At 43.6% G+C, this 22,805-nt stretch overlaps 2 protein-coding genes across 9 annotated transcripts in view; both read right to left on the bottom strand.

Moving 5' to 3' along the window:
- UBN2 (ubinuclein 2) overlaps nucleotides 1–16,051 on the bottom strand; it is a 105,361-nt gene extending 89,310 nt beyond the window's left edge. For 7 of the 8 annotated variants that reach the window (XR_009454711.1, XR_009454712.1, XR_009454713.1 and 4 more), the window contains exons 1-2: nucleotides 15,575–16,051; nucleotides 9,080–9,172 (exon numbers count right to left, since the gene is read on the bottom strand). Coding sequence is in view for 2 of the 8 variants with exons in the window: in XM_059711926.1 (XP_059567909.1) it covers nucleotides 9,080–9,172; nucleotides 15,575–16,051 (570 nt within the window). In the remaining 6 variants the exon portion in view is untranslated. The remainder of the gene's footprint in view (nucleotides 1–9,079; nucleotides 9,173–15,574) is intronic. The other variant, XR_009454714.1, reaches the window with a different exon arrangement.
- A 3,784-nt stretch (nucleotides 16,052–19,835) lies between these two features.
- On the bottom strand, nucleotides 19,836–22,006 carry LOC132242816 (WD40 repeat-containing protein SMU1-like). The gene is given in 3 exon segments (XM_059711924.1): nucleotides 19,836–19,869; nucleotides 20,109–20,565; nucleotides 20,567–22,006. Coding segments are annotated over 2 exon segments (1,539 nt in total). The 5' UTR covers nucleotides 21,976–22,006; the 3' UTR covers nucleotides 19,836–19,869; nucleotides 20,109–20,435.
- Nucleotides 22,007–22,805: the final 799 nt, after the last annotated feature.

Here is a 22,805-nt window from a genome sequence, read left to right as displayed (position 1 = left end):
TCTCCATTCCTCTCTGTAAAAAGTAAATAAAATATATTTAAAAATATATCTATATAAAATGTACTAGAGGCCCAGTGCACAAAATTTGTGCACAGGTAGGGTCCCTAAGCTTGGCCTGCAATCAGGGCCTATCAGGTTCCCTGCCTCCCCACCTCCTCCTTCCCTTGTTCCCTCAGCACCCTGCCATCACATGTCATAGCGAGCAATCGAACTCCCATTCTCCCAAACTCCCGAGGGGACACTTTGCATATTAACCTTTTATATAGAGAGATTTTCCAAATTGAAAAAAAAAACCTTATATTTTTGCTACATCTAAAATGAAGGAACCCCTTTAAGATTATTCCCCTAGGGTATTAAGTTGACTATGACTCAGAAGAAAATTACTTACTGAGTCATTAGTACCTGCTTAACTTGATATTCAGTGTTTCAAGCCAATGCAGCCTGATTACACTGTAACACTAAGCTGGAAAACATATAAATAAACAAGATATTCTTGGTACAGGACCCCTTATTGCCTCCAGGAAATAAGAAATCTAATTAATAACCAACATCCATTTATCACCTATGGACGACAGATCAAGCATGACACTAACTGCTAAGATCCAGTCTTACAATTGAGAAGAAAATATCCCCTGGTCACAAGGCTTCCCTATTTGTCCCAGTCCTGTCACAACCTAATCTTTCTCCACCTCTGCTGATTTTCTTAACCTATCAACAAGAAATAATAGAGATTTAAATCAATGGAAAGAGAGCCAAGAGCCGATTTCACAGCCCAGAAATAGTAACACCCAGATTTCTATAATCACCACTTATGGATACAGGGCCTTCCCCCCAGATAGCCTAATTCTCAATTATTCCTAAGGGATTTAAGGAAGTTGAAGAGAGTTATTCAGCTCAAAGAGGCCAAGGAATTAAAAGGGCAAGTCATGACAAGTGGTTACAATCAATGACTGCAATAAAGAAACTATTATTTGAGTTGAGAATTCTTTCTTGTCCTTTTTAACATCCCCCTTCAGTTTGTTTTAAAATGTTATTATATTTTTATTGTATTGTAATATCATACTGTTGTTGGTCTATAGAAACTAACACTGTTACTTGTGCTTTGTAAGTAGAATTTATTTTGCTGGCGTGGTAAGAAGTTTACCCAAACTGCTTTACCTGAAGCCCTTCCAAGTTGATCCTTAGTGAGCAGACACAACATAAGGTCAAAACAAACAGGAAAACCAGTCAAGGAAGTTCCCAAAAAAGTTGTAACCCCTCAACAAGTGTGAATGATCAACTAATAATGTGAGTAAATGATAGAATTCTTAAAACTCCCAGAAAGAATGCATAAGCGCTTTATAACACCCACTTGTGTCAGTCCCATATTTGTGGGCATTAAAAAAAAAAATCCATAATTATTATGGACTTTTATTATAAAAATTTATAATTATTTTAAGTATAAAAATACATATCCTTTCCACTCAGTTGAGTGGTACTTACTATAAAGAAGTCACTCATTGGAAATCATAGTTATTTTAAGATATTACCATTCTTTAAAACCTCTCTGACCTGGCTGGTGTGGTTCAGTGGTTGATGTCAACCTATAAACCAGGTCACAGTTTGATTCCCAGTCAGGGCACATGCCCAGATTGCAGGCTCAATCCCCAGTAGGGAGCATACAGGAGACAGCTGATCAATGAGTCTTTCTTATCATTCATCTCTCTCTCTCCCCCTTCCTCTCTGAAATCAATAAAAATATACTAAAAATATATTTAAAAAAACAAACAACAACAAAAACCTCTCTGGACAAAGTCTGTTGTTTTTTTAAAAATATATTTTTATTGATTTCAGAGAGGAAGGGAGAGGGAGAGATAGAAACATCAATGATGAGAAAGAATCACTGATCAGCTGCCTCCTGCACATCCCCTACTGGGGATTGAGCCCGAACCTGGGCATGTGCCCTTCACCGGAACTGAAGCCAGGACACTTTAGTCTGTAGGCTGACATTCTATTCACTGAGCCAAACTGGCTAGGGCTGGACAGTCAGTTTTAAAAGACAAAAGACACACACACACACACACACACACACACACACACACACACTTGAGACTTTTTATGAATATACTAGTGACCCGGTGCACGCATTTGTGCACATTGAAAGGAAATTAATTAGAAGGTGGCTGGTGGGGTGGGACTGGGCGAGACGGGCTGGACATGCCGTGGAGCCAACCTCCCGTGGTCCCTCCCAGGCTGGCCACACCTGGGGTGGCACTGTGGCTCAAAAGGCATCTGTGGAGTGAGCGGGGTCTCTCAGCCTGACCTGTGGGTACCGGGCTCAAACTAGCTGACATCACACAAGGGGTCCCGGAGTGCAAAAGGGCACTCTGCAAAGTTGCTGTTGTTCAGGGTGTGGAACACAAATGCAAGTGTGCAGTAAATCAGATTTGGGGCCGACAGTGCCCCAGCAACAACATAATCCATGGCCGAAGATGGAATCACGCGGCCCTGTGAGGAATCGGGCTCCCTCTTCTTGGTTTTGGGGTGCATCACTGCATTGAGCATCTGCCCCCTGGTGGTCAGTGTGCATCACAGCAACCAGTTGGATGGAGGGAGGGACACTTAGCATATTAGCCTTTTATATAGAGAGAGATTTTGTTTTTTAGTAAAAACAATGTTACTTCCATTTGATCAACTTTTATTTATAAGATTATTCAGAAATTACTCTCATACCATCAAATATATTCTTATCTTTCCTTTAAAATAAATATGAAGCTACTAGGCTCTGAGAGTCCAAAATCACATAGAATTAAGCATCAAATTTGGTATTCAAAGTCTACGCAGTATAGTAAGTAGATTTTAAAGTCATAATGTGATTTCATAAGTACTAATAAATGCCTGGCAGAATACATATCTTCCTATTCAGAGAGTCATTCAGATTCAAATAGTCTTAACTCAACCCCTGCTAGGCACCAAGTATTGTGCTACACACTTCCATTTAGATTGCAGAGTTTATATCCAATTCTAGGATAGCATGACCTTTCAAGATGGCTGGGTAACAGAGTGAGAAAAAAAAAACCACAAAAAGAAATCTTCCAACCATCTGCCCTAGAAGGCTTAGAAACAAATCTACACCCATCAAACTCAACCTCATTCCCTGTTCAAGAATATACATGGCCCCAGAAAAAGCAAACTCAATCTAGAAACTATCTAAAAACTGAATTGGAAACTAGGATATTTAGCCTAAATATTTGGAGCCTTAAAACTGAGAATAAGACCTGGCCAGTGTGGCTCAGTGGTTGAGTATCGACTCATGAATCAGGAGGTCAAAGGTTCTCTCTCATCATTGATGTTTCTATCTCTTTCCCTCTTCCTTCCTCTCTCTGAAATCAATAAAAATAAACATATACAAAACTATATATAAAAAACCAACAACAGACAAATAAAACAAAAACTGTCAACAAGGAAGGCAGGGGGCCTATTTAAACTGTATCCTGCTTCCCTCCTACAGTAACCAATACAAATTTGGAGCCCATCGAGATGTCAAAGGTTGGACCTAGTTATTTAATAAAATTTATGTACAACAATCAATTTAGTAATCACTAGGTCATAATACCCCTTCCCCCCCAGCCCCCCAAAATTTAGCAATCGATGCTGACTATGCACTGCCACACCACCTAAAGAGCAACACAACAGGAAATAGGACATAGGCAATAAATATAGGACAGAACAGGAAAATAAAACCACAAACTATTCAATACTGGGTGCTCCTCTAACAAGTTTCTACTCCCTGTAATTTCTATCACTGCTTTTCAACTACTGTCTCAATCCTTCTACCCCAAGCAACTGCCACAAGAGAAAGGACACATCCTATCTGGGTTATCCTTCCCTTCTCCCTTAAGTGGTAGCCTACTCCACTTCATGCAATTCCTCTCCAGCACAAGCAACAGCTACACATGTGAAATACCACAAAAAGCCTATAAACTTGACACTCGGGTCTTCCTCCAACCACAGCATTCACTAACATCACCAGTTATCTTTGCCCAAATCTGGAAACTCCCAATTGAATTTAACTTGCTCAGTTCTCTGAAACTTCTTACAAACACATTCTCCTCCACAATGGAAATGGCATATCCTCCCACATATACCACCAACCACTCTGCTCACAGAGGAAAAAGGGCAAAATGTAAAAGTAGATGGACTGGTGAGTTAAATATATTAGGAAAAAAATAATAAAGCAAGTTCACCAACATCTCAAACCAGGCTTTGAGAAATGACCCACAGTTGAATTGTGTTTGGCCCAGTAGGTGTTCTAATTAGAAACCAACATTTAAAAGAAGGAGATGTTCTTTCAACATTAAAGTTACAAACATAAATAAAAATAGCCCAGCCCGCATGGCTCAGTGGTTGAGTATCGACCTATGAACCATGGTTCATAGGGCATATGCCTGGTTTGCAGGCTTGATCCCCATTGTGGAGCATGCAGAAGCAACCGATCAATTATTCTCTCTCATCATTGATGTTTCTATCTCTCTCTTCCTCTCTGAAATCAATATTTTAAAAATAAAGTAAATAAATAAATAAATAAGAAATGTTAAAGAGATTATCTTGGGGTGGTGAATACACTATACAATATACAGATGTATTAAAGAATTGTACACCTGGAACATATAGAATTTTATTAACAAATGTCACCCCAATACATTCAGTAAAAACATAATAAATAAACAAACAAATAAATGAGATATAGAGGAACCTAAGCCCAAGTTCCTGCAGAGTAACAAAGGGATGGAGCTGAGTAGCAGCTGGTCCTTAGATGGGGCACGTGCTATCTGCTATTTCTGACAATTGCCCACATTTATTATCCATCTGGCCTACTTCACTGATTGAGCAGCAAAAATCATGGGGACATGAGAATTTGCTACTCCTAAACGATAGGACAGTAAACTAAGTCAATAAAGATTTTTGTTTGCTGTTTAAGAGTGATCTTTTGTGAGCACCTACACTGGACAAGTTATCTTCTCCCAGGTCACTTTTAGTGTGATGATTTTCTTAAAAGGTTCCAAATAATTTGTTGTGGTCTTTAAGACCACAATAGTTAAGAAGAATCAGTTAAAACTGACTGAAAGGCCATTTGGAATAGAATGCCTGAGCTAAAAGATCAAAATCAGTGGGGTATTCAATTAACAGAGGTTAAAATTCCATAGTTCCTTATGTTAAAAAGCATTTATGACATGTACAGAATAAAAGAGTAGTTCTTCACAAGAGTGATATGTTTACATGACTAAAAAGTATTTCACAGTTAGAAAGCACTTCCAATATTTCACATACTAATATTCTTTTTTTGTTTGTTTGTTAATCCTCACCCAAGGATTATTTTTCCATTGATTTTTAGAGAGTGGAAGGGAGAGGTAGAGACAGCGAGAGAAACACTGCTGTGAGAGAGACACATCAACTGGCTGCTTCCCGCACGTGCCCCAACCAGAGCTGGGTATTGAGCTTGCAACCAAGGTACGTCCTTGACTGGAATCAAACCTGGGACCCTGTAGTCCATAGGCCAACGCTCTATCCACTGAGCCAAAGCAGCTAGAGCTAATATTCTAATTTTTAATCTGATGTTGATAAAACCCTTGTGCTGTAAGGTTGGCTAGGCAGATCTTATTGCCCCTCACAGATACCAAAGCATAAAAAAGACAAGAGCCTTCACTAAGGTCACCCTAGTTAATATGGCATAGATAGGCTCAGAATCCAGTTGTGTTAACTTGTAAGTCCTGTGGCTCCTTTCATTACAATACACTGCCTCTACTGCCTCTCATCTACTACTGTCCTACAGAGGGTAGAAAAGCTATTCAGGGATTACAGAGAAACGTGGTTCAACAGGAGACTAGAAGTATCCATTCAATGACTCTGCACCAAAGTCTACAAAATTCATTCTGATTTCAAGAACAGAACTGGCCCTTCACTCACTTTCAGATCCTCAAGGAAAGTCATTCATTTCTATGGAACTGCTTGGCACTGCATTTGTATATCATACATATCTCTGGTCTTACCAATTATTTTGAAAGATTTTCCAGGAGACGGCAACTGTTATGCTGCATTTTGCGTCCAGTGTAAATGCTCAATACTTCATTACTTATACACAAAATTTAATAAATAACTCATCTTTCATTTCAAGAAACAAAGGCTAGAAACAGCCTTCATTAATTTTCAGATATAATGACAAAGACATTTAAATTGTAATATGAAGGAAACAAAAATAAGAAAAAGTAGCTAGGGATATAAGTTTTTTGTTTATAAACCTTAAAGAATTAAGCCCTTTTTTTCTCATCAGCTGAAAAAATAATTAGAAAAAGAAAATCTAACTTTAGAGGGTTAACATGATTTTACATATAATATTTAAGATTTTTTTTACTTAAAAATATAAAAATACATAGACATCTGAATTTGCTACCCCTAAGCACCAATAAAAATCTTTGTTTTAGCTTAATGATTTTCTTGTTTTTAATCCTCACCCAAGGATATATTTAGTGATTTTAGAGAGAAAGGAGGGACAAAGAGAAACATCAATCGGTTACCTCTTCTTCGTGCCCTTTTAGGTTTATGCACATAAAGCCTTCATGAGGCATGGCATTTTATTTATTTATTTTATTTTTTGTTAATCCTCATCATTTAAAAAAATTTTTTTATTGCTTTCAGAGAAGAAGAGGGAGGGAGAGATAGAGAAACACCAATGATGAATCATTGATTGGCTGTGAGGAAAGGCATTTTAAATCTTTACTTAGAATGAAAATCAGCCCTAGCCAGTTTGGCTCAATGGCTAGAGTGTCAGCCTTCAGACTGAAGGGTCCCAGGTTCCATTCCGGTCAAGGGCACATGCCAGGTTACGGGCTCGATCCCCAGTAGGGAGCCTGCAGGAGGCAGCCAATCAATGATTCTCTCTTATCATTGACTAGAGGCCCGTTGCATGACGATTCGTGCAATAGGCCTTCTTTCCCCTGCCTGCCAGCACCAGCTTTCCTCTGGCACCCAGGACCCAGACCTTCACTCTGGCCACGGCCTTCCATCTTCGCTCTGGACACAGTTTTCACTGCGGCTGGAGCCTTCAGTCTTTGCTCCTCGCTCCAGCGGGAGTCTTCAGTCTCCGGCCAGAGCTGCTCCTGTAACTCCTTGAGCCCCCTACTCTTCCCCTCATAGCTTGATCACTGCTTCGCCTGCAGACCTCGCCGACGGGCTCCTGGGTTCCAGGGGGCCACCTTGCCTGCAGCCCAGCTTTCCAATCACAATCACGGGCCGCAGGCAAGGTGGCTCCTGGGTCCCGGGGTGCTGCCTTGCCTGCGGCCCGGCTTTCCAATCACAATCACGGGCTGCAGGCAAGGCGGCTCCTGAGTCCCGCGGTGCTGCCTTGCCTGCAGCCCGGCTTTCCGATCACGATCACGGCCGCAGGGTCCTGCCGCCCAGGGCCACACACAGAGGTCCCAGCTGGGGGCAGGGCATAGGTGGCGTGTTGGCACCGTCAAGCCACACTGCCCAGGGCTGCACACGGGGGTCCCAGCTGGCGGCGGGGCTTAGGCGGCACACGGGGGCCTGGATGGCAGCTCGCACTGGCTCACCCTGCCTGCAGTATGCAAATTAGCCGCCATATTTGTTGGCAGTTAATTTGCATATCGTGCTGATTAGCCAATGGGAGGTGTAGCGAAGGTATGGTCAATTACCATGTTTGTCTATTATTAGATAGGATGTTTTTCTCTCTCTCCCTCTCACTTCCTCTGGGGGTGGGGAATGAAAATCAGAGTAAGTAGGTAAAATAAAAATCTAGAAAAGAAATACAGCCCCTTAATTTGGATTAGAACAAGAGCAACATTTTATCCCTGCACAATGACAATGCCTGGATATACACCAATCAGTGGAAACTTAATTTTACACATCAACTAATTTCAGAACACTTATTTTTCTCTGTCAAGTACTATCCAAGGACTCCCCAGCAAGACTTAATGCCATGCTACTAATAATTTACTATACCACCATTTACAAGAGCAGGTTTTTGGAAAACTAAATCATTTGGGATTGGTTAAATAAATTGTGGTATGTCCATACAATGGAATACCATGCAACTTTTAAAAAAAGAGAGAAAAACCTCTCTTTGTATGTTGTATTTGTTTGTTTGATTAAGTATGTTTTCACTGAGTTTTTGAGAGAAAGAGGAAGGGAAAGGGAGAGAGAGATAGGAAACTTTGATGAGAGAGAAACATCAACATCGAATGGCTGCCTCTTGCACATCCCCTATGGGGTATTAGGCATGTGCCCTGACGGGGAATCAAACCAGGACCTCCTGTTACATGGGTTGACCACTGAGTCACACTGGCCAGACTTATATTTGTTTTTAATCCTTGATTTTACAAAAACTTATGGTTTTAATGTTGCTTAGCTTCAGTTTGAAGTGTAACTTTCACTAATAACTGCAATAAAAAGAAAAGCTTTGCTACAAAAAGGAAACAACCTATTGTGGCACAGAATATTAGAAGTACATAAAGTTTTAAGGTAAACAAAACACTTTCAAAAAAATGTCATGCTGCTTCTAATTCTGATCTTAGGGGCCTAGAAGTACACACATTTATTCTCTTAACCCCTGAAGAGGCAGGAAGGGTTGAGAACTACTACACCAAGGACATTAAAGGAGCATTCTCAATGGCAGTGGAAAGGGCAAAGGATTCAAGCTAGACAGATCTTGATATGCAGCCCAGTTCTTGCCACCGGGTGACCTTAGATCAGTTCCTTAACCTTGAGCTCAGAGCCTCAGTTCCTCCATCTATAAAATGCGGTCAATACCACTTACCTTGTAGTTTTGTTATAAGGATTGGAATTAATATATGTTAAGCAAACTGCCTGACTCTAGAAGGAATAAAATAATGATGGCTATTATTATAGCCATCACAAGCCTATTAGAATGTTTATTTGACTATCTATAACCATTTATTTTGATTCAATTTATGAGAACAAGATAAGGTGGCCAATGGATATTATATGCTCTCTCAACCGATCACAGAAAGAAAATAGGCCAATAGGATAAAATTACCTAGGTGAAACACTTTATTATACTCACATATTTCATTTCAAACTTCTTAGCCAACATTTCCACTTCTTGCCTCTCTTTATGCTCATCATTAAATGGGTCTTCTGTGTGAATGGGCTTCTTCTGATTCAATGTGAGTGGGAAAAGAAATAGAAGTATTAGTATTAATTCAATCAGAGTTGAATATATCCTTACATTTAATAATGAGAATCATTTTTTCCAAATATTAACAAATAATAAGTTAAAAGCATTAAAAAAAACTAGAAAGAAATGTTGGTTTGTAATAAAAAATATTTACAGTTTTAACTGATTTTTATACATTGTAAATTTTTTTTGGTGGATAAGAACTTAACAATGCAAACTGTCGCTTCTGTAAAATGACTGTATGGTCACCCCATTCAAAAGAAGGCAAAAGAACTCTAAGAAAATTAGGTAAAAATAAAAACCCTGCCCTGACCGGTTTGGCTCAATGGATAGAGCGTCGGCCTGTGTACTGAAGGATCCCAGGTTCGATTCCAGTCAAGGGCATGTACCTTGGTTGCGGGCACATCCCCAGTAGGGGGTGTGCAGGGGGCAGCTGATCGATGTTTCTCTCTCATCGATGTTTCTAACTCTCTATCCCTCTCCCTTCCTCTCTGTAAAAAATCAATAAAATATATTTTAAAAAAAACAAAAACAAAAAAAACACCCACTTATAACTATAGTTTGAGATCGTCCCAACAAAGATTAACTGCTTTGGTCAAGAAATGCTTCTAAAGGAATCTCTGGGTTATTAATTTAGAGTCAGCATTTAAACATCTGCCCTGTGTTATCACTAGGTTATCTATAGCTGCTTTGGCTTTCTGCTGAGGCCCAGCATCAACCTCCACATCGCCTACATCCTGTCAACGGATATCCAATCAGGGAATACATTTCACTTTTAAACAAAGCTAGGAAAGTGCAAAAACTGCAAATAGAAAACATTACAGTTCACTTCTAGCAAGGGAGAGTGAAAGTTTATTATAACATGTATTAATCCCACACAGCTAGGATCCCACATTTTCCATTTTTACCAAAGTATAAATAAACAAAACAAACTAAAAAATAAATAACATCTTTTACTAAAGTTTACTATTTTAACAGAAACATTTCATACATATGGCTTTTCAATATACAAAAAAGTCAAAACAAAGAGCTACAAAACAATTGACTAGAAAGTTAATTTTTTTAAAAAAAGGGAGGCTACATGTTTTTATTGAAGTAGCATCTCAAGTAATTAATAATGAAAGTACGTGAAAATTTGAAATACTGGATAGAGATTTGGTTAACCCTGAAGGGCAAGCAAAAAAATGCACAAAGGACAAATATGTGCACACTGTGAAATTGAGACACTTCATTCTGGATACAAAGGCTGAGATATAATCAGTCTAAAAAATATGACAGTAAAAATGGACAAGATGAATCCAAAACAACTCATCATACTTAGGACATTTTTTAGAATAAAGGGATAATCATTAAAGTTTAAAGGAAATAATTTTAGAATCAATTTTTAAAATTATTATAACTAATAAACTACAGAATCCTTTATAAGAGTTACCAATGGAAAATATAAACATGGTCCGAAAGGAAATAGACTAATAATAAAATAAGAAATACTAGGCATGTTCAGGGTATGACCTTACATTGAGACTAAAGTTAAGGACATTAAGGACAGTGAGCAACCACCATGCCTTGCCATTATAAACTGTTCATGTCACTGTGAAGTCCAAATATTAGGTCTTACTACTGGTCTGACTAGTTTTACATGTGCAAACAAACACTTTTTTTTTTTAAATAAGAACACCTTATATGACATTCTAAAATATCTTATGTAGACTTTATATAGGCATCAAAAGTAAATCTCATATTTACTCGACAATCTACAAATATAACTTTACAAAACTTACTCACTTTTCTTTCACAGTTAAGAAATAACTCCCTACCTATAATCAAGGCTCTAAGTAAGTTGTATGATTTTTCAGGTGAAAAAGATCTGAAAATTAGTAAATATCGAAATTACCAACTGCCACCAGGCAAAACTGAGACAGTAATTTTGTTCTTTGACCTTAACTCAAAACCATTTTCAGGAGATCTTTCATATATGTTAACCAAAATATGCAATATAAAAAGCAGTGGGCCCTGGACTATGTGGCTAGCTCTGTGGTCGGCAAACTATGGCTTGCGAGCCACATGCGGCTCTTTGGCCCCTTGAGTGTGGCTCTTCCTAAGCCTTAGGAGTACCCTAATTAAGTTAATAACAATTGCCCTGGCTGGATTGGCTCAATGGATAGAGCGTCAGCCTGCAGACTGAAGGGTCCCAGGTTTGATTCCGGCCAAGGGCGCGTGCCTGGGTTGTGGGCTCGATCCCCAGTGGGGGGCATGCAGAAGGCAGCTAATCAATGATCCTCTCTCATACTGATGTTTCTATTTCTCCCTCCTTCTCCCTTCCTCTCTGAAATCAATAAAATATATTTTAAAAAAAAAAGTTAATAACAATGTACCTACCTATATAGTTTAAGTTTAAAAAATTTGGCTCTCAAAAGAAATTTCAATCGTTGTACTGTTGATATTTGGCTCTGTTGACTAATGAGTTTGCCGACCATTGGGCTAGCTTGATTGAGCACCTTCCCATGCACAGAGAGGTCACCAATTCAATTTCTGGTCAGGGCACATGCCAAGTTTCAGGTTTGATCCCCAGTAAGGAGTATGCAGGAGGCAGCCAATCGATGTTTCTCTCTATCATTAATGTTTCTCTCTCTCTGACTTCCTCTATCTCTAAAATCAATTGAAAAAAAATTCTGAATTAAAAAAAATACATTTTTTTCAAAAGGCAATGGAATACTCTAGAATTCTATAACCGTATAATCACGTTAACATGATTATCTTTATTTTTCCTTTTATAGTAAACTAGAGGCCCAGTGCATGAAATTTGTGCGGGGGGGGGGGACCCCCTTGGGGGATGTCTGACTGCAGGGATCGGGTCTAAAACGGCAGTCGGACATCCCTCTTGCAATCCGGGACCACTGGCTCCTAACTGCTCCCCTGCTGGCTTGATTGCCCACCTAACTGCTCCCCTGCCGGCCTGATCGCCCCTAACCTCCTCTGCCTGCCAGCCTTATCGCCCCTAACTGCTCTCCCCTGCCAGCCTTATAGCCCCTAACCGCCTCTGCCTCAGCCCAGGCCCCTGCCCCTGTGACTTTGTCCGGAAGGATGTCTGGATGGATGTCCAGAAGATGTCTGGTCTAATTAGCATATTACCCTCTTATTAGTATAGAAAATATTCAATGAATCATTCTGGATATACAAAAAGCCAAAACAAGCCCGGCCATGTGGCTCAATGACTGAGCATAGAACTATGAACCAGAAGGTCACATGCCAGGGTTGCAGGCTTGATTGTGAGCTTAATCCCCAGTGGGGGGAGTGTAGGAGGTAGCCAATCCATTATTCTCTCTCATCACTGGTATTTCTATTTCTCTCTCCCTCTCTAGAATCAATAAAATTAAAACAAAAAACAAACAAAAAAAAAGCCAAAACAAATTCATGTTTGGTTTTTTTGGTTTACTAGGAGTCCAAATTTTTTTTCTTTTGTAGCAATTACTGCCAAAATGTATTCCTAAATTGTACTATTTCCCTTTAGCCAGAAATGGTGAACAAATTAATCTTTCAGGAAAGAGATGATTGCAATGCCTCAGTCATCATCCTGAACCACTTAATGAGGACTCAATACTCTACAGAAGTAACAAAGGTTAAGGGGTTTAGCTAACCTGTGTCCTGACAACCTGGAAGGATATTTTGATTTTCATATTTTGCCAACATTTGCTCATTTAAATTTCACTTTTCCTCATTAATAAAAAATATAGAGTATAGAAAAAAATTCTATACTGCATTCAGTTAATTTGGGTTTTATTGTTCATTTTGTATTTATGAAGGGGGATGATTTAAGTACACCTCAATGTAGATGGTATTCACAGGTAACACATTCTTTATACCTATACCTACCAACTTAAGGATCTAAAGCTAAAATTTTCTTATTCAATGATAGATGGCTATTTCAAAATTTTAGAATCTTTTTCTTTTAACTTTTATAAGATCTCTCTTCCTCCCCTTTCCACTCTTACTCTGCTATATGGTATGCTGTTCAATGACAATAACTCAAAATTAAAACTATTTAGAAAATATTACAACATCCCTAAAAATAACTGGATTCCCCCTAAAGGTAAGAAAAACCAAATTTGGGAATTATCACTTTCCAGACCAATTATAATGTCCACACTTTGCTTTTTAATGGTCTCTCTTCCTAGGATTTCCTTTCATGGGTCTACGACAACTTTATTTTAGAAAAGTATTTTCTATAATTATGTAATGAATATGTTCATTGGAAGCAATCATAGGAAAATCTGACAAATCTTTGCTGCAAAGATGCATTAACGTCCTCCTTTGTAAAATGGAGATAATGGTTCCTACCTCATGAAGTTCTGCTGCACAAAACTAGATAAACCATGCACCATACTTACAACTGTACCTAGCACACTGTAAGAAGTAAGTAAATGTTAGATGTATTTTCACTCAAAAAGGATGCTTTTCATCTGCAATTTATAACAGATTAAGAAGTAAAACTGCAACCTACTTAAATTAGAAGATGAAATACAATTTATTTGAAAAATACAGCAATCCAACATTTTCAAAAATATTTTGGGGGAAAAAGTGACCTAATATTTGTAAGTAACAGGGGCACTAAAATGAGCTTAATAGGCAAAATGTTATGAGGAAGTAACCAAAATTATCTCTGCCCTTAATTCATTTTGGTTGAAAACATTTAGTAATGATTTGACCAAACAGCATTTGTAAATAATGATCAAAAGATTAGTTGGTCATAAAATAAAGAAAATCTAGTGACACTGTTTAAAATGATTATTTTTTAAACTAAGAAGTCATTCATTTCAACTATAAAGATAGTTGAGGATTGCCCAGCTCGCATGGCTCAATAGATGAGTGTGGACCAGTGAACCTGGAGATCACCGTTTGATTCCCAGTCAGGGCACATGCCCAGGTTGCTGGCTCGATCCCCAGTGTGCAAGAGGCAGCCGATCAATGATTCTCTCACATCATTGATGTTTCTCTCTCTCTCTCCCTCTCACTTCTTCTCTAAAATCAATTTAAAATTATATTTTTAAAAAAGATAGCTGAGCCCTGACCAGTTTGGCTCAGTGGATAGAGCATCGGACTGCGGACTGAAGGGTCCCAGGTCCAATTCCGGTCAAGGGCATGTACCTTGGTTGTTGGCACATCCCCAGTAGGGGGTGTGTGCAGGAGGCAACTGATCCATGTTTCTCTCTCATCAACGTTCCTTCCTCTCTGTAAAAAATCAATAAAATATATATTTTTTAAAAAATAAAAAAGATAGCTGAGGATAAAAACAAAACAAGTGATTTCTGGAGTCCCCTGGACCTGTGCTAAAGCAAAACCTAATAAAGAACATAACTTCTAAACAAGAGGAGACTATTCTCTTATTACTGTTACTCTATCATTTCCCTTTTTAGTTTACTTCTGAAAATCACAAACGCATGACAAAAATTACAATTATCAACAAACCTCTCTTCTATCTCCATTGTTTACCAGTTCCGTCAAAGGCACAGCTAAACATTATCAAGTTTTTAAAAACTCAAAGCTAACATGCTTTTCATCATTCTCCAAAAATTACAATGGCCGAGTGCAATCCCCTCCAACTCAAACTTATGAACTAATGATACGCTTTCAAATAAGAAAGTGGTAGTTGGTGCCAAAGGAAACAGGAGAGTCACCTTCCCATTCAATTACAAAACGAAACCCCGGAGAAAACAAACAGAGAAAGGCTTACCAACACTCACACAGGAGAGAAAAGCAAGTAGCCAGGTAACTAACACTTCCCCTCCATTTTTAAAGTGGAATTCTTAGTCTGAAAATGTCTAGATCATTTTTAAATCCCCTTCCATTCAGAAAAACCCTGCACGCTCCCCAGCGCGCCTCAGCGCCGAGCACAACACACGGGGATGGAGACGGGGCTGACACGCGAGGGGACACGATCCCCTGGCCCGACTGGGAGGAGGGGCGTGTCCCCCAAGGCTCTCGCTTCCTTTCTACCGGAAAGGACAGCTGGAGCCCCACACGGAAAACCCACCCACACGACTTGCAGGGCCCTCCGAATTTGTGTGGGAAGCAAGAAGAAAGGAGGAAAACCGGCTGTTTCGAAAGGTGCGGAGGAAAACCGGCTCGGGGCGGCCTTCGGCTCACGATGGGGGTCGGTGGAGCCGGGGGTGGGGGGGGCCCCCCGCGGCTCACCCCGAGAAGCAGAGGAAAACTAGCGCCAACCACTGGCCCACCCGCTCAGCCCCTGCCCCCTGCACCAGCCCGCCCTCCAGGGCCACCCGAGCCGCGCAGAGTGGGCGTCCGGAAGTGCAAACCGCTGGGGCAGGCGGACGGGTCCCGAGGCTGCCGGGGTCTCGGGGAGGAGGGAGGAAGCTTCTGTACCCGTTGTTCTCCGCACAGGAGCAGCTCCGGGTAACTGAACTCCACGCAGCTCTCGTCGGTCGGGTCCTTGAGCACCAGCTCCAGGCGCACCGTCTCCCTCGGCGGCCTCGGCGGCGGCTCCGGCCGGGAAGCCGCCTCCCGCGGCGGGGGAGGCTGCAAGGGAAGCTGCGGGAGCGGCGGCGGCGGCGGCTCGGGCCGCGGGGGCTCGCGCTGCAGCGCCATGGGCGGCTCGGGGCGGCTGCCCTCGCGCTGGGGGAGCGGCTTCTCCCGCGGCGGGGGCTGCGCGTCCGACCGAGGGGCAGCCTCCCGCGGGACCGGCTGCTCCGCCCGGACCGGCTCGCGGTGCGGCGGCGGCTGCGGCTCCAGCCGGGGGGGCTCGCGAGGGTACTCGGGCTCGCGCTCGGCCCCCGCGAACTCGGCCTCGCGCCGCCTCACCGGTGACAGGCTAATAAACGCTACTCTGCGTGGCTCCGCCATCCCTACTGTTCTGGCCCTCTGCCCTCGCTCGCGCCGGCGCTCCGGTCTACGCCGAGTTGTTTGCTTGTCCGCCCTTCCTCTTGCTCTCCGTCGCTTTTCTTCCCTCCACCGCCCTCCGCGGTTTCCGCCGACGCCACCGTGAGTGCGGACCGTGCCCGCTTCCCCGCCACTATGTCCTGACGGGCTCCACCGCCATCGCCAGGGTCGCCGCAGCCGCCATGTTGGATCCCCCACATAAATAGAAGCAGGCCGCGAGCGGGCGCATGCGCAGTCGGGAGACGCTCCCGTCCACCTTCGTGGCCGGGGCTCAGTTTTCCTCCCAACAGTCTGGGAGCCCAGACAGGTCAGCGGAAGTGACGTAGGTCGAGGCCGGTTTCCTTGGAAACGGAGACGCTGTCTGCGCCTTTTCTAAAAGGGAGGGGTTTGGGGGAGTGGTGTTCCAGAGAAGCTTCCTATTAGCATTCGGAAACCCGAGGCGCTAGCCGAGGGCGAGCGTCTGGATGTGCTGGGGACCGACCTCGTCATGGCGCTGGTTCTCCTCAGGCGCGTGCCACCCGCTCTCGGCTCTGGAGTTGGGCTGTCAGGTGGTTATTCCAGGCGGATTCGGGGAAAGGGTAGAGGGACGCGAGGACCCGCCGACGTACCTGCCCGCCCAGCTCTCCCGCAGCCCTAGGTTGTCGAGGGAAGAAAGGAAATGGCTAACTCCAGCCGGACTCGCCCGGCGGCTTCCCTCCGCTGAGCGCAACACTGACTCCCACAGGCCGCCCTTCCCGGGACCGACTTGGCCGAGGGGGGAGGGGGATTGTGTGTGGCAGGGTCGAAAATGCTCAGAAACGTTGTGTAGTTGGGAAATGGAACAAGCAGCTCGGGGTCTCTCATAAGGACTAAAGTGTTTATTAATCGCAAAGTGCTTAAGACGGCTTGGTGGTGTTTTAGGGGGCATACTCCCGAAGTGGGTGCTGAAGGATCCACTTGAGGGTGGGGGAGAATCCTGGATTGGGCACGCCTTGCAGGCACTCCCAGATAAACTAATTAGATTACACATTAAATGCGTGACGATTACTGTCCGTTTTCAGCCTTGAAGTAGGAAGTAAATTTCAGGGCTCGCCCTCCACATCCTGAAGGAAATCCTGTTAATTCCATTAACCGGATAAGAACAATGTCACCCATTGGCGATGCTCTGAGTCATGTGACGTCACAGACGAATTCCAAGTAGTTTCTCTCTTTTTTGCTCTCCTATTACGTTCCCTGAAGATGATGATGGAATATCAGGGATGGCGAACCTTTTGAGCTCGGGGTGTCAGCATTTTGAAAAACCCTAACTTAACTCTGGTGCCGTGTCACATAGAGAAATGTTTTGGTATTTGCAACCATAGTAAAACAAAGACATATTTTTGATATTTATTTTATATATTTAAATGCCATTTAACAAAGAGAAATCAACCAAAAAAATGAGTTCACGTGTCACCTCTGACACACGTGTCATAGGTTCGCCATCACTGGAATAGATGGATCCAGAGGTCCCTCCCAGCTCTGAAATGCTGTCATTTTCCCTTGGCACTCTGTTTTACCTCCAGAATCCTCTTTCCCTTTGCTCCTCTTCTGATTCTACATGAGAGTCGCATTTTTGTCACCTTTCTGTCTAAAGCAGCTGTGGGCAGCCCGTTTGAAATGAATAAAACTAAAAAAAAAAAAAAAAAAAAAAAAAAGGACCGCACCCTTTTATGTAATGACTAGAGGCCCGGTGCACAAAAATTTGTGCACTCGGGGGGAAGGGGGGGTCCCTCAGCCCGGCTTGTGCCCTCTAGCAGTCTGGGACCCCTCGGAAGATAACCACCTGCTGGCTTAGGCCTGCTCCCAGGTGGCAGAGGGCAGGCCCAATCCCTAGGTGCAGCCCCTGGTTGGGCTCAGAGCAGGGCCGATTGGGGGGTTGGGGCACCACCCCCTGTCACACCCAAGGCAGGGTCCATGGGGAGGTTGGGGCACGACCCCCTGTCACGCACAGAGCAGGGCCCATCAGGGGGTTGAGGAGCTCCCCCCTGTCACTCACAGAATAGGTCCGATAGGGGAGTTGGGGCACCATCCCCTGTCACACACAGAGCAGGGCGTATCAGTGGGTTGGGGCGCCACCCTCTATCACCAACAGAGCAGGGCCAATCAGGGGGTTGGGGCGCCACCCTCTATCACCCACAGAGCAGGGCCAATCAGGGGGTTGGGGCGCCGCCACTCTCACACTCAGGGCAGGGCCGATGGGGAGGTTATGGCTCTACCCCGTCACACACAGAGCAGGGCCTGGGGGGGCGGGGGTTGGGGTGCCGCACCCTGTCACACACACAGCAGGGCCGATCAGGGTGTTTGGGCGCTGCCCCCTGTCATGCTGATCCGGGTGCCGGGAGGCCTCGCGGCTCCGCTGATCCCGGTGCTGAGAGGCATATTACCCTTTTACTATATAGGATAGAGGCCTGGTGCATGGGTGGGGCTGGCTGGTTTGCCCTGAAGGGTGTCCTGGATCAGGGTGGGGGTCCCCATTGGGGTGCCTGGCCAGCCTGGGTGAGGGGATGATGGCTGTTTGCAGCTGGTCACACACCCTTCAGGGTGGGGGTCCCCACTGGGGTGCCTGGCCAGTCTGGGTTGCCGGGGTCCGACCCCAGCAGGTCCAGGGGTCCCCAAAGGTGTGGACGGAGTCGGCGAAGAAGGAAGGACACGGAGACAGCGTTCAGTTGATCAGCAGCCTAGCCAGGATCTCTAGCCAAGTTCTGGTCAGTATCTCCGGCAAAGTTCTGGTTAGGATCTCCAGCCAGGTTCTGTGTCTGCCGGGAGCCGGTTACATAATCTTTTCTCCCTGGAATGGAGATAAGAAACGCCCTAACCTTTGTAATAGAGATTGATAGGATTGAATCAACTGGTATAAATACAGTTGTAACAAGACAGCAAGACACAGAACTTAGAACAGAACTCAGAAGACAGTACCTACACGGAACCAGGAGATGGAGGAGCTTCGCTGGAGAGAACATGGCAAGGGATCCTGGACTGAACCTGACTACAGAGATTGACAGGAGAACCTGACTGGAACCTGGACACTGAACCTGACTGGAGAGCCTGGACAGAACCTGGCTGGAGAACCTAGCGAGGGAACATGGCTACAGAACCTCGCTGGAGATCCTAAGCAGAACCTCTCTGGAGATCCAGACCAGAACTTGGCTAGAGATCCTGGCTAGGCTGCTGATCAACTGAACGCTGTCTCCGTGTCATTCCTTCTTCGCCGACTCCGTCCACACCTTTGGGGACCCCTGGACCCGCTGGGGCTGGACCCCAGCATGTGTCCATGTTCTCTTGCTAGGTTCTGTCTCTAGGTTCTGTCCAGGTTCTCCAGCCAGGTTCAGTCACCAGGTTCTAGTCTGGTTCTCTTGCCATGTTCTATCCAGGTTCTGTAGCCAGGTTCTTTCTCTAGGTTCTGTCTCTAGGTTCTTCAGCCAAGTTCTGGTCTCGATCTCCAGCGAAGTTCTGGTTCTTACTGTCTTGTTACATTCGTATTTATACCAGTTGATTTTTTTTTAATATATTTTATTGATTTTTTACAGAGAGGAAGGGAGAGAGATAGAGAGTTAGAAACATCGATGAGAGAGAAACATCGATCAGCCGCCTCCTGCACATCTCCTACTGGGGATGTGTCCGAAACCCAGGTACATGCCCTTGACCGGAATCGAACCCAGGACCTTTCAGTCCACAGGCCGATGCTCTATCCACTGAGCCAAACCGGTTTCAGCAAAGTTTATTACCTTCTAAAAAAGGACTAGCTACTGAATATGGGATAGTTCCTATTTTACAAGTTTACTGCAAGGAGGCACATTTTATTTTATTTATTTATTTATTTATTTTTTTACATATATTTTATTGATTTTTTACAGAGAGGAAGGGAGAGGGATAGAGAGCTAGAAACATCGACCAGCCGCCTCCTGCACACCCCCCACTGGGGATGTGCCCGCAACCGAGGCACGTGCCCTTGACCGGAATCGAACCTGGGACCATTCAGTCCGCAGGCCGACGCTCTATCCACTGAGCCAAACCGGTTTGGCAAGGAGGCACATTTTAATCAGGATTGCAATAATCAAAGGATTATAATTTTTTTTTAGAACTATCAATTATTTCACTCTCCAGGTAAAAGATAATTGAAAACATTAATTAGAAAGATAAATGAATACCTTAAAAATGTATAAAAAGGGTAACTGCTAACTTAAACATGAACTTTCACAAAATTATTCTTGTGCCTAATTCAGACAAGTTAGTCAGAGAAACTGGCAAAAAAAAAAAAAAAAAAAGCAACACAGGAATATGTCTTCATTTAAGGACATGCTCTCAGGCTAGTTTAAAGAAAAAAGTCTAATTAGGGTTTCCAGAGTTTTCAGAGTCCATCTTCACTGTAGGTAGCAATCAGGTTCTGATGGGGGTGATGTGCAATACCAATCACATCCTTTTCATGAACTGTCAGAGTTCTCTCCAGTTTGCCAGTGACTGCTAAAACAGTAGAGCACAGAGTCCTCTCCCACACAGTAAATCCATTCACCACGGGGAGAGAGGGCGCAGCAAACAAAGTCACCACCTTCTCTCTTACCAGAGCTGAAGCTTCTGACAATCTGCCCTTGCATGTTCATGATGACCACTGTGTTTGATCTGTTGCACACCACAAAGTGCTCTGGGTTCTTAGGAAGCAGGATCACACTGTTGACAGTGATGTCTGTCCCTGCAGTGCTGCCCAGGGATTTAAAGGTATTTGAACATTCTGTGGTCTTCATATTCCATATCTTTACAGTGCCATCAGAGGATGCACTAATAATATAATGTCCATCTTGTGTAAATGTTGCTTCATTAACAAAGGAAGAATGGCCACGAAATTCCTTCAGGGTCTTCCCAGATTTTAAACCATGAATTCTACTTGTCTGGTCAAAAGAGGCGCTGAGGATCTGACTGCTATCCTTAGAAAAGCTTAGACAGGTGACACCTTTGCTGTGTGCCCTTTCAAATCTCCTTAAACACTGTCCACTCTGAATTTTCCAAACCTTGATTTTTCCATCTTGAGCCCCAGTTGCTAACATTTCCGTATCTCTGCTGAAACACATGCAGAGAACAGCATCATCCATCATCATAAAGTTATCCTGGGCCTGGTACTTAAGATCCTTCCTGATTTTTCCAGTTGTGAAGTTCCATACTTCAATGAATCCATCAACAGACCCAGTGACCAAATACTGACCATCTGGAGAAAATCGAGCACACTCCACATGTGACTTCTGACCAAACTTAATATGCCTGCTCAGCTGTGTAGGAAACTTTTCTTCTTCCACATCTTTGACAGCTGCTTTGCCTCAGAACAAATCTATGGTCATGCCAGGAGGAAGCAACCCCTGGTGCTGCTGCCACTTCAGCGCCTGCCCCAGCAATGCCATGAGACGAGATGGAGGCACCACACTGACTTCCCCAGCTAAGGCCTGAGCAATTGCTGCTCTTCTCTTCTCTTTGCTACTTCCATCTGGGTATGCCTCACGAGGATCAAAATAAGACCTGGCCAAGAGGTTCTCCAGATGAATATACCGCTCTGGCTGCGTTTGTTTTAACATGATCATAGGGTCCGTTTGTCGCAGAAGGGACCTGGCAGCCCCCAATTCACGGAGTTCTATCAATTCCAGAACAACCTGTTCATAGAGGTCAATGAGGGTTTTGTCTGGCAATTTCAGAGACTGTATAGCCTGTAAAACTGTGTCCCAGTGGCCACTATTAATGTCAGCCACGAAACTCTCAATGCTGTCCACGGTATTCAGAGACACCGTAGTCTCTTCCTGTAAGGTGGCTAGTGCCCGGTGTAAACTGTTCTCCTTCAGGTACTGCATGATAAGACGGATCACATCCGAGGACTCGATTTCGATAGACATTGCGCTCTCTTCCTGGCCGCAGACACCAGTCTACTCTATATACCAGTTGATTTTAATCCTGTCAATTGCTATTGCAAAGGTTAGGGCGTTTCTTATCTCCATTCCAGGGAGTAAAGATTATGTAGTTTAAGCGTGATTGTTTGTAGTTAAAGTGATTAACTACCCGCCTGGCACTTAGTTAAGGAGTTTTATCCCCTCCCTGACTTCAGGGAAAAATCCCTACCTGGGGAAACAACCTTTCTTGGAGAGGTGACCTTGGTTAAAACACACAGCGCTAAGGGGAGCAAACATATTAAGAACAGTATGCTGTATACGCCAGGTCCCTTGAAACATATGCTGTGCAGATGTTTCTATCCTGCAGCGACTGTGTCAAGCAGCAAGGATGGACCGGCTACCGGCACTGGGTGAGGGGCTGAGGGCTGTTTTCAGGATGGGGGTGACTGAACTCCCAAACGCTCCTTTCTTCCTTTTTTTTTTTTTATTCTGGGCCAGCTTTAGCTCTGAGGCTCCAGCTCTTAGGCCTCCGCTCCTGAAAGTAGGTTTCTGGCCTTTGAGAATCTGCTGGCTGAAGTCCGGTGGTATTTGTTACAATGTTTGAAACTGCAGGCTCAGAGGCCTGCAGTCACAGGTGGAAAACGTTGGTTTCCTCCATCAACTGAGGCAAGCAAGCCTCATGTTAGTTTCAAGCTGCCTGGCTGCCAGCTGCCATCTTGGCTGACAGTTAATTTGCGTATCTCGCTGATTAGCCAATGAAAAGTGTAGCGGTCGTACGCCAATTACCATGTTTCTCTTTTATTAGTGTAGATGTTTACTTTGAATTTATATTAGTT

This window comes from Myotis daubentonii, chromosome 10, assembly GCF_963259705.1.
Source record: "Myotis daubentonii chromosome 10, mMyoDau2.1, whole genome shotgun sequence".
Taxonomy (NCBI): domain Eukaryota; kingdom Metazoa; phylum Chordata; class Mammalia; order Chiroptera; family Vespertilionidae; genus Myotis; species Myotis daubentonii.
The sequence above is the reverse complement of the archived record's forward strand: the minus strand, read 5'-3'. Positions and strand labels throughout refer to the sequence as shown.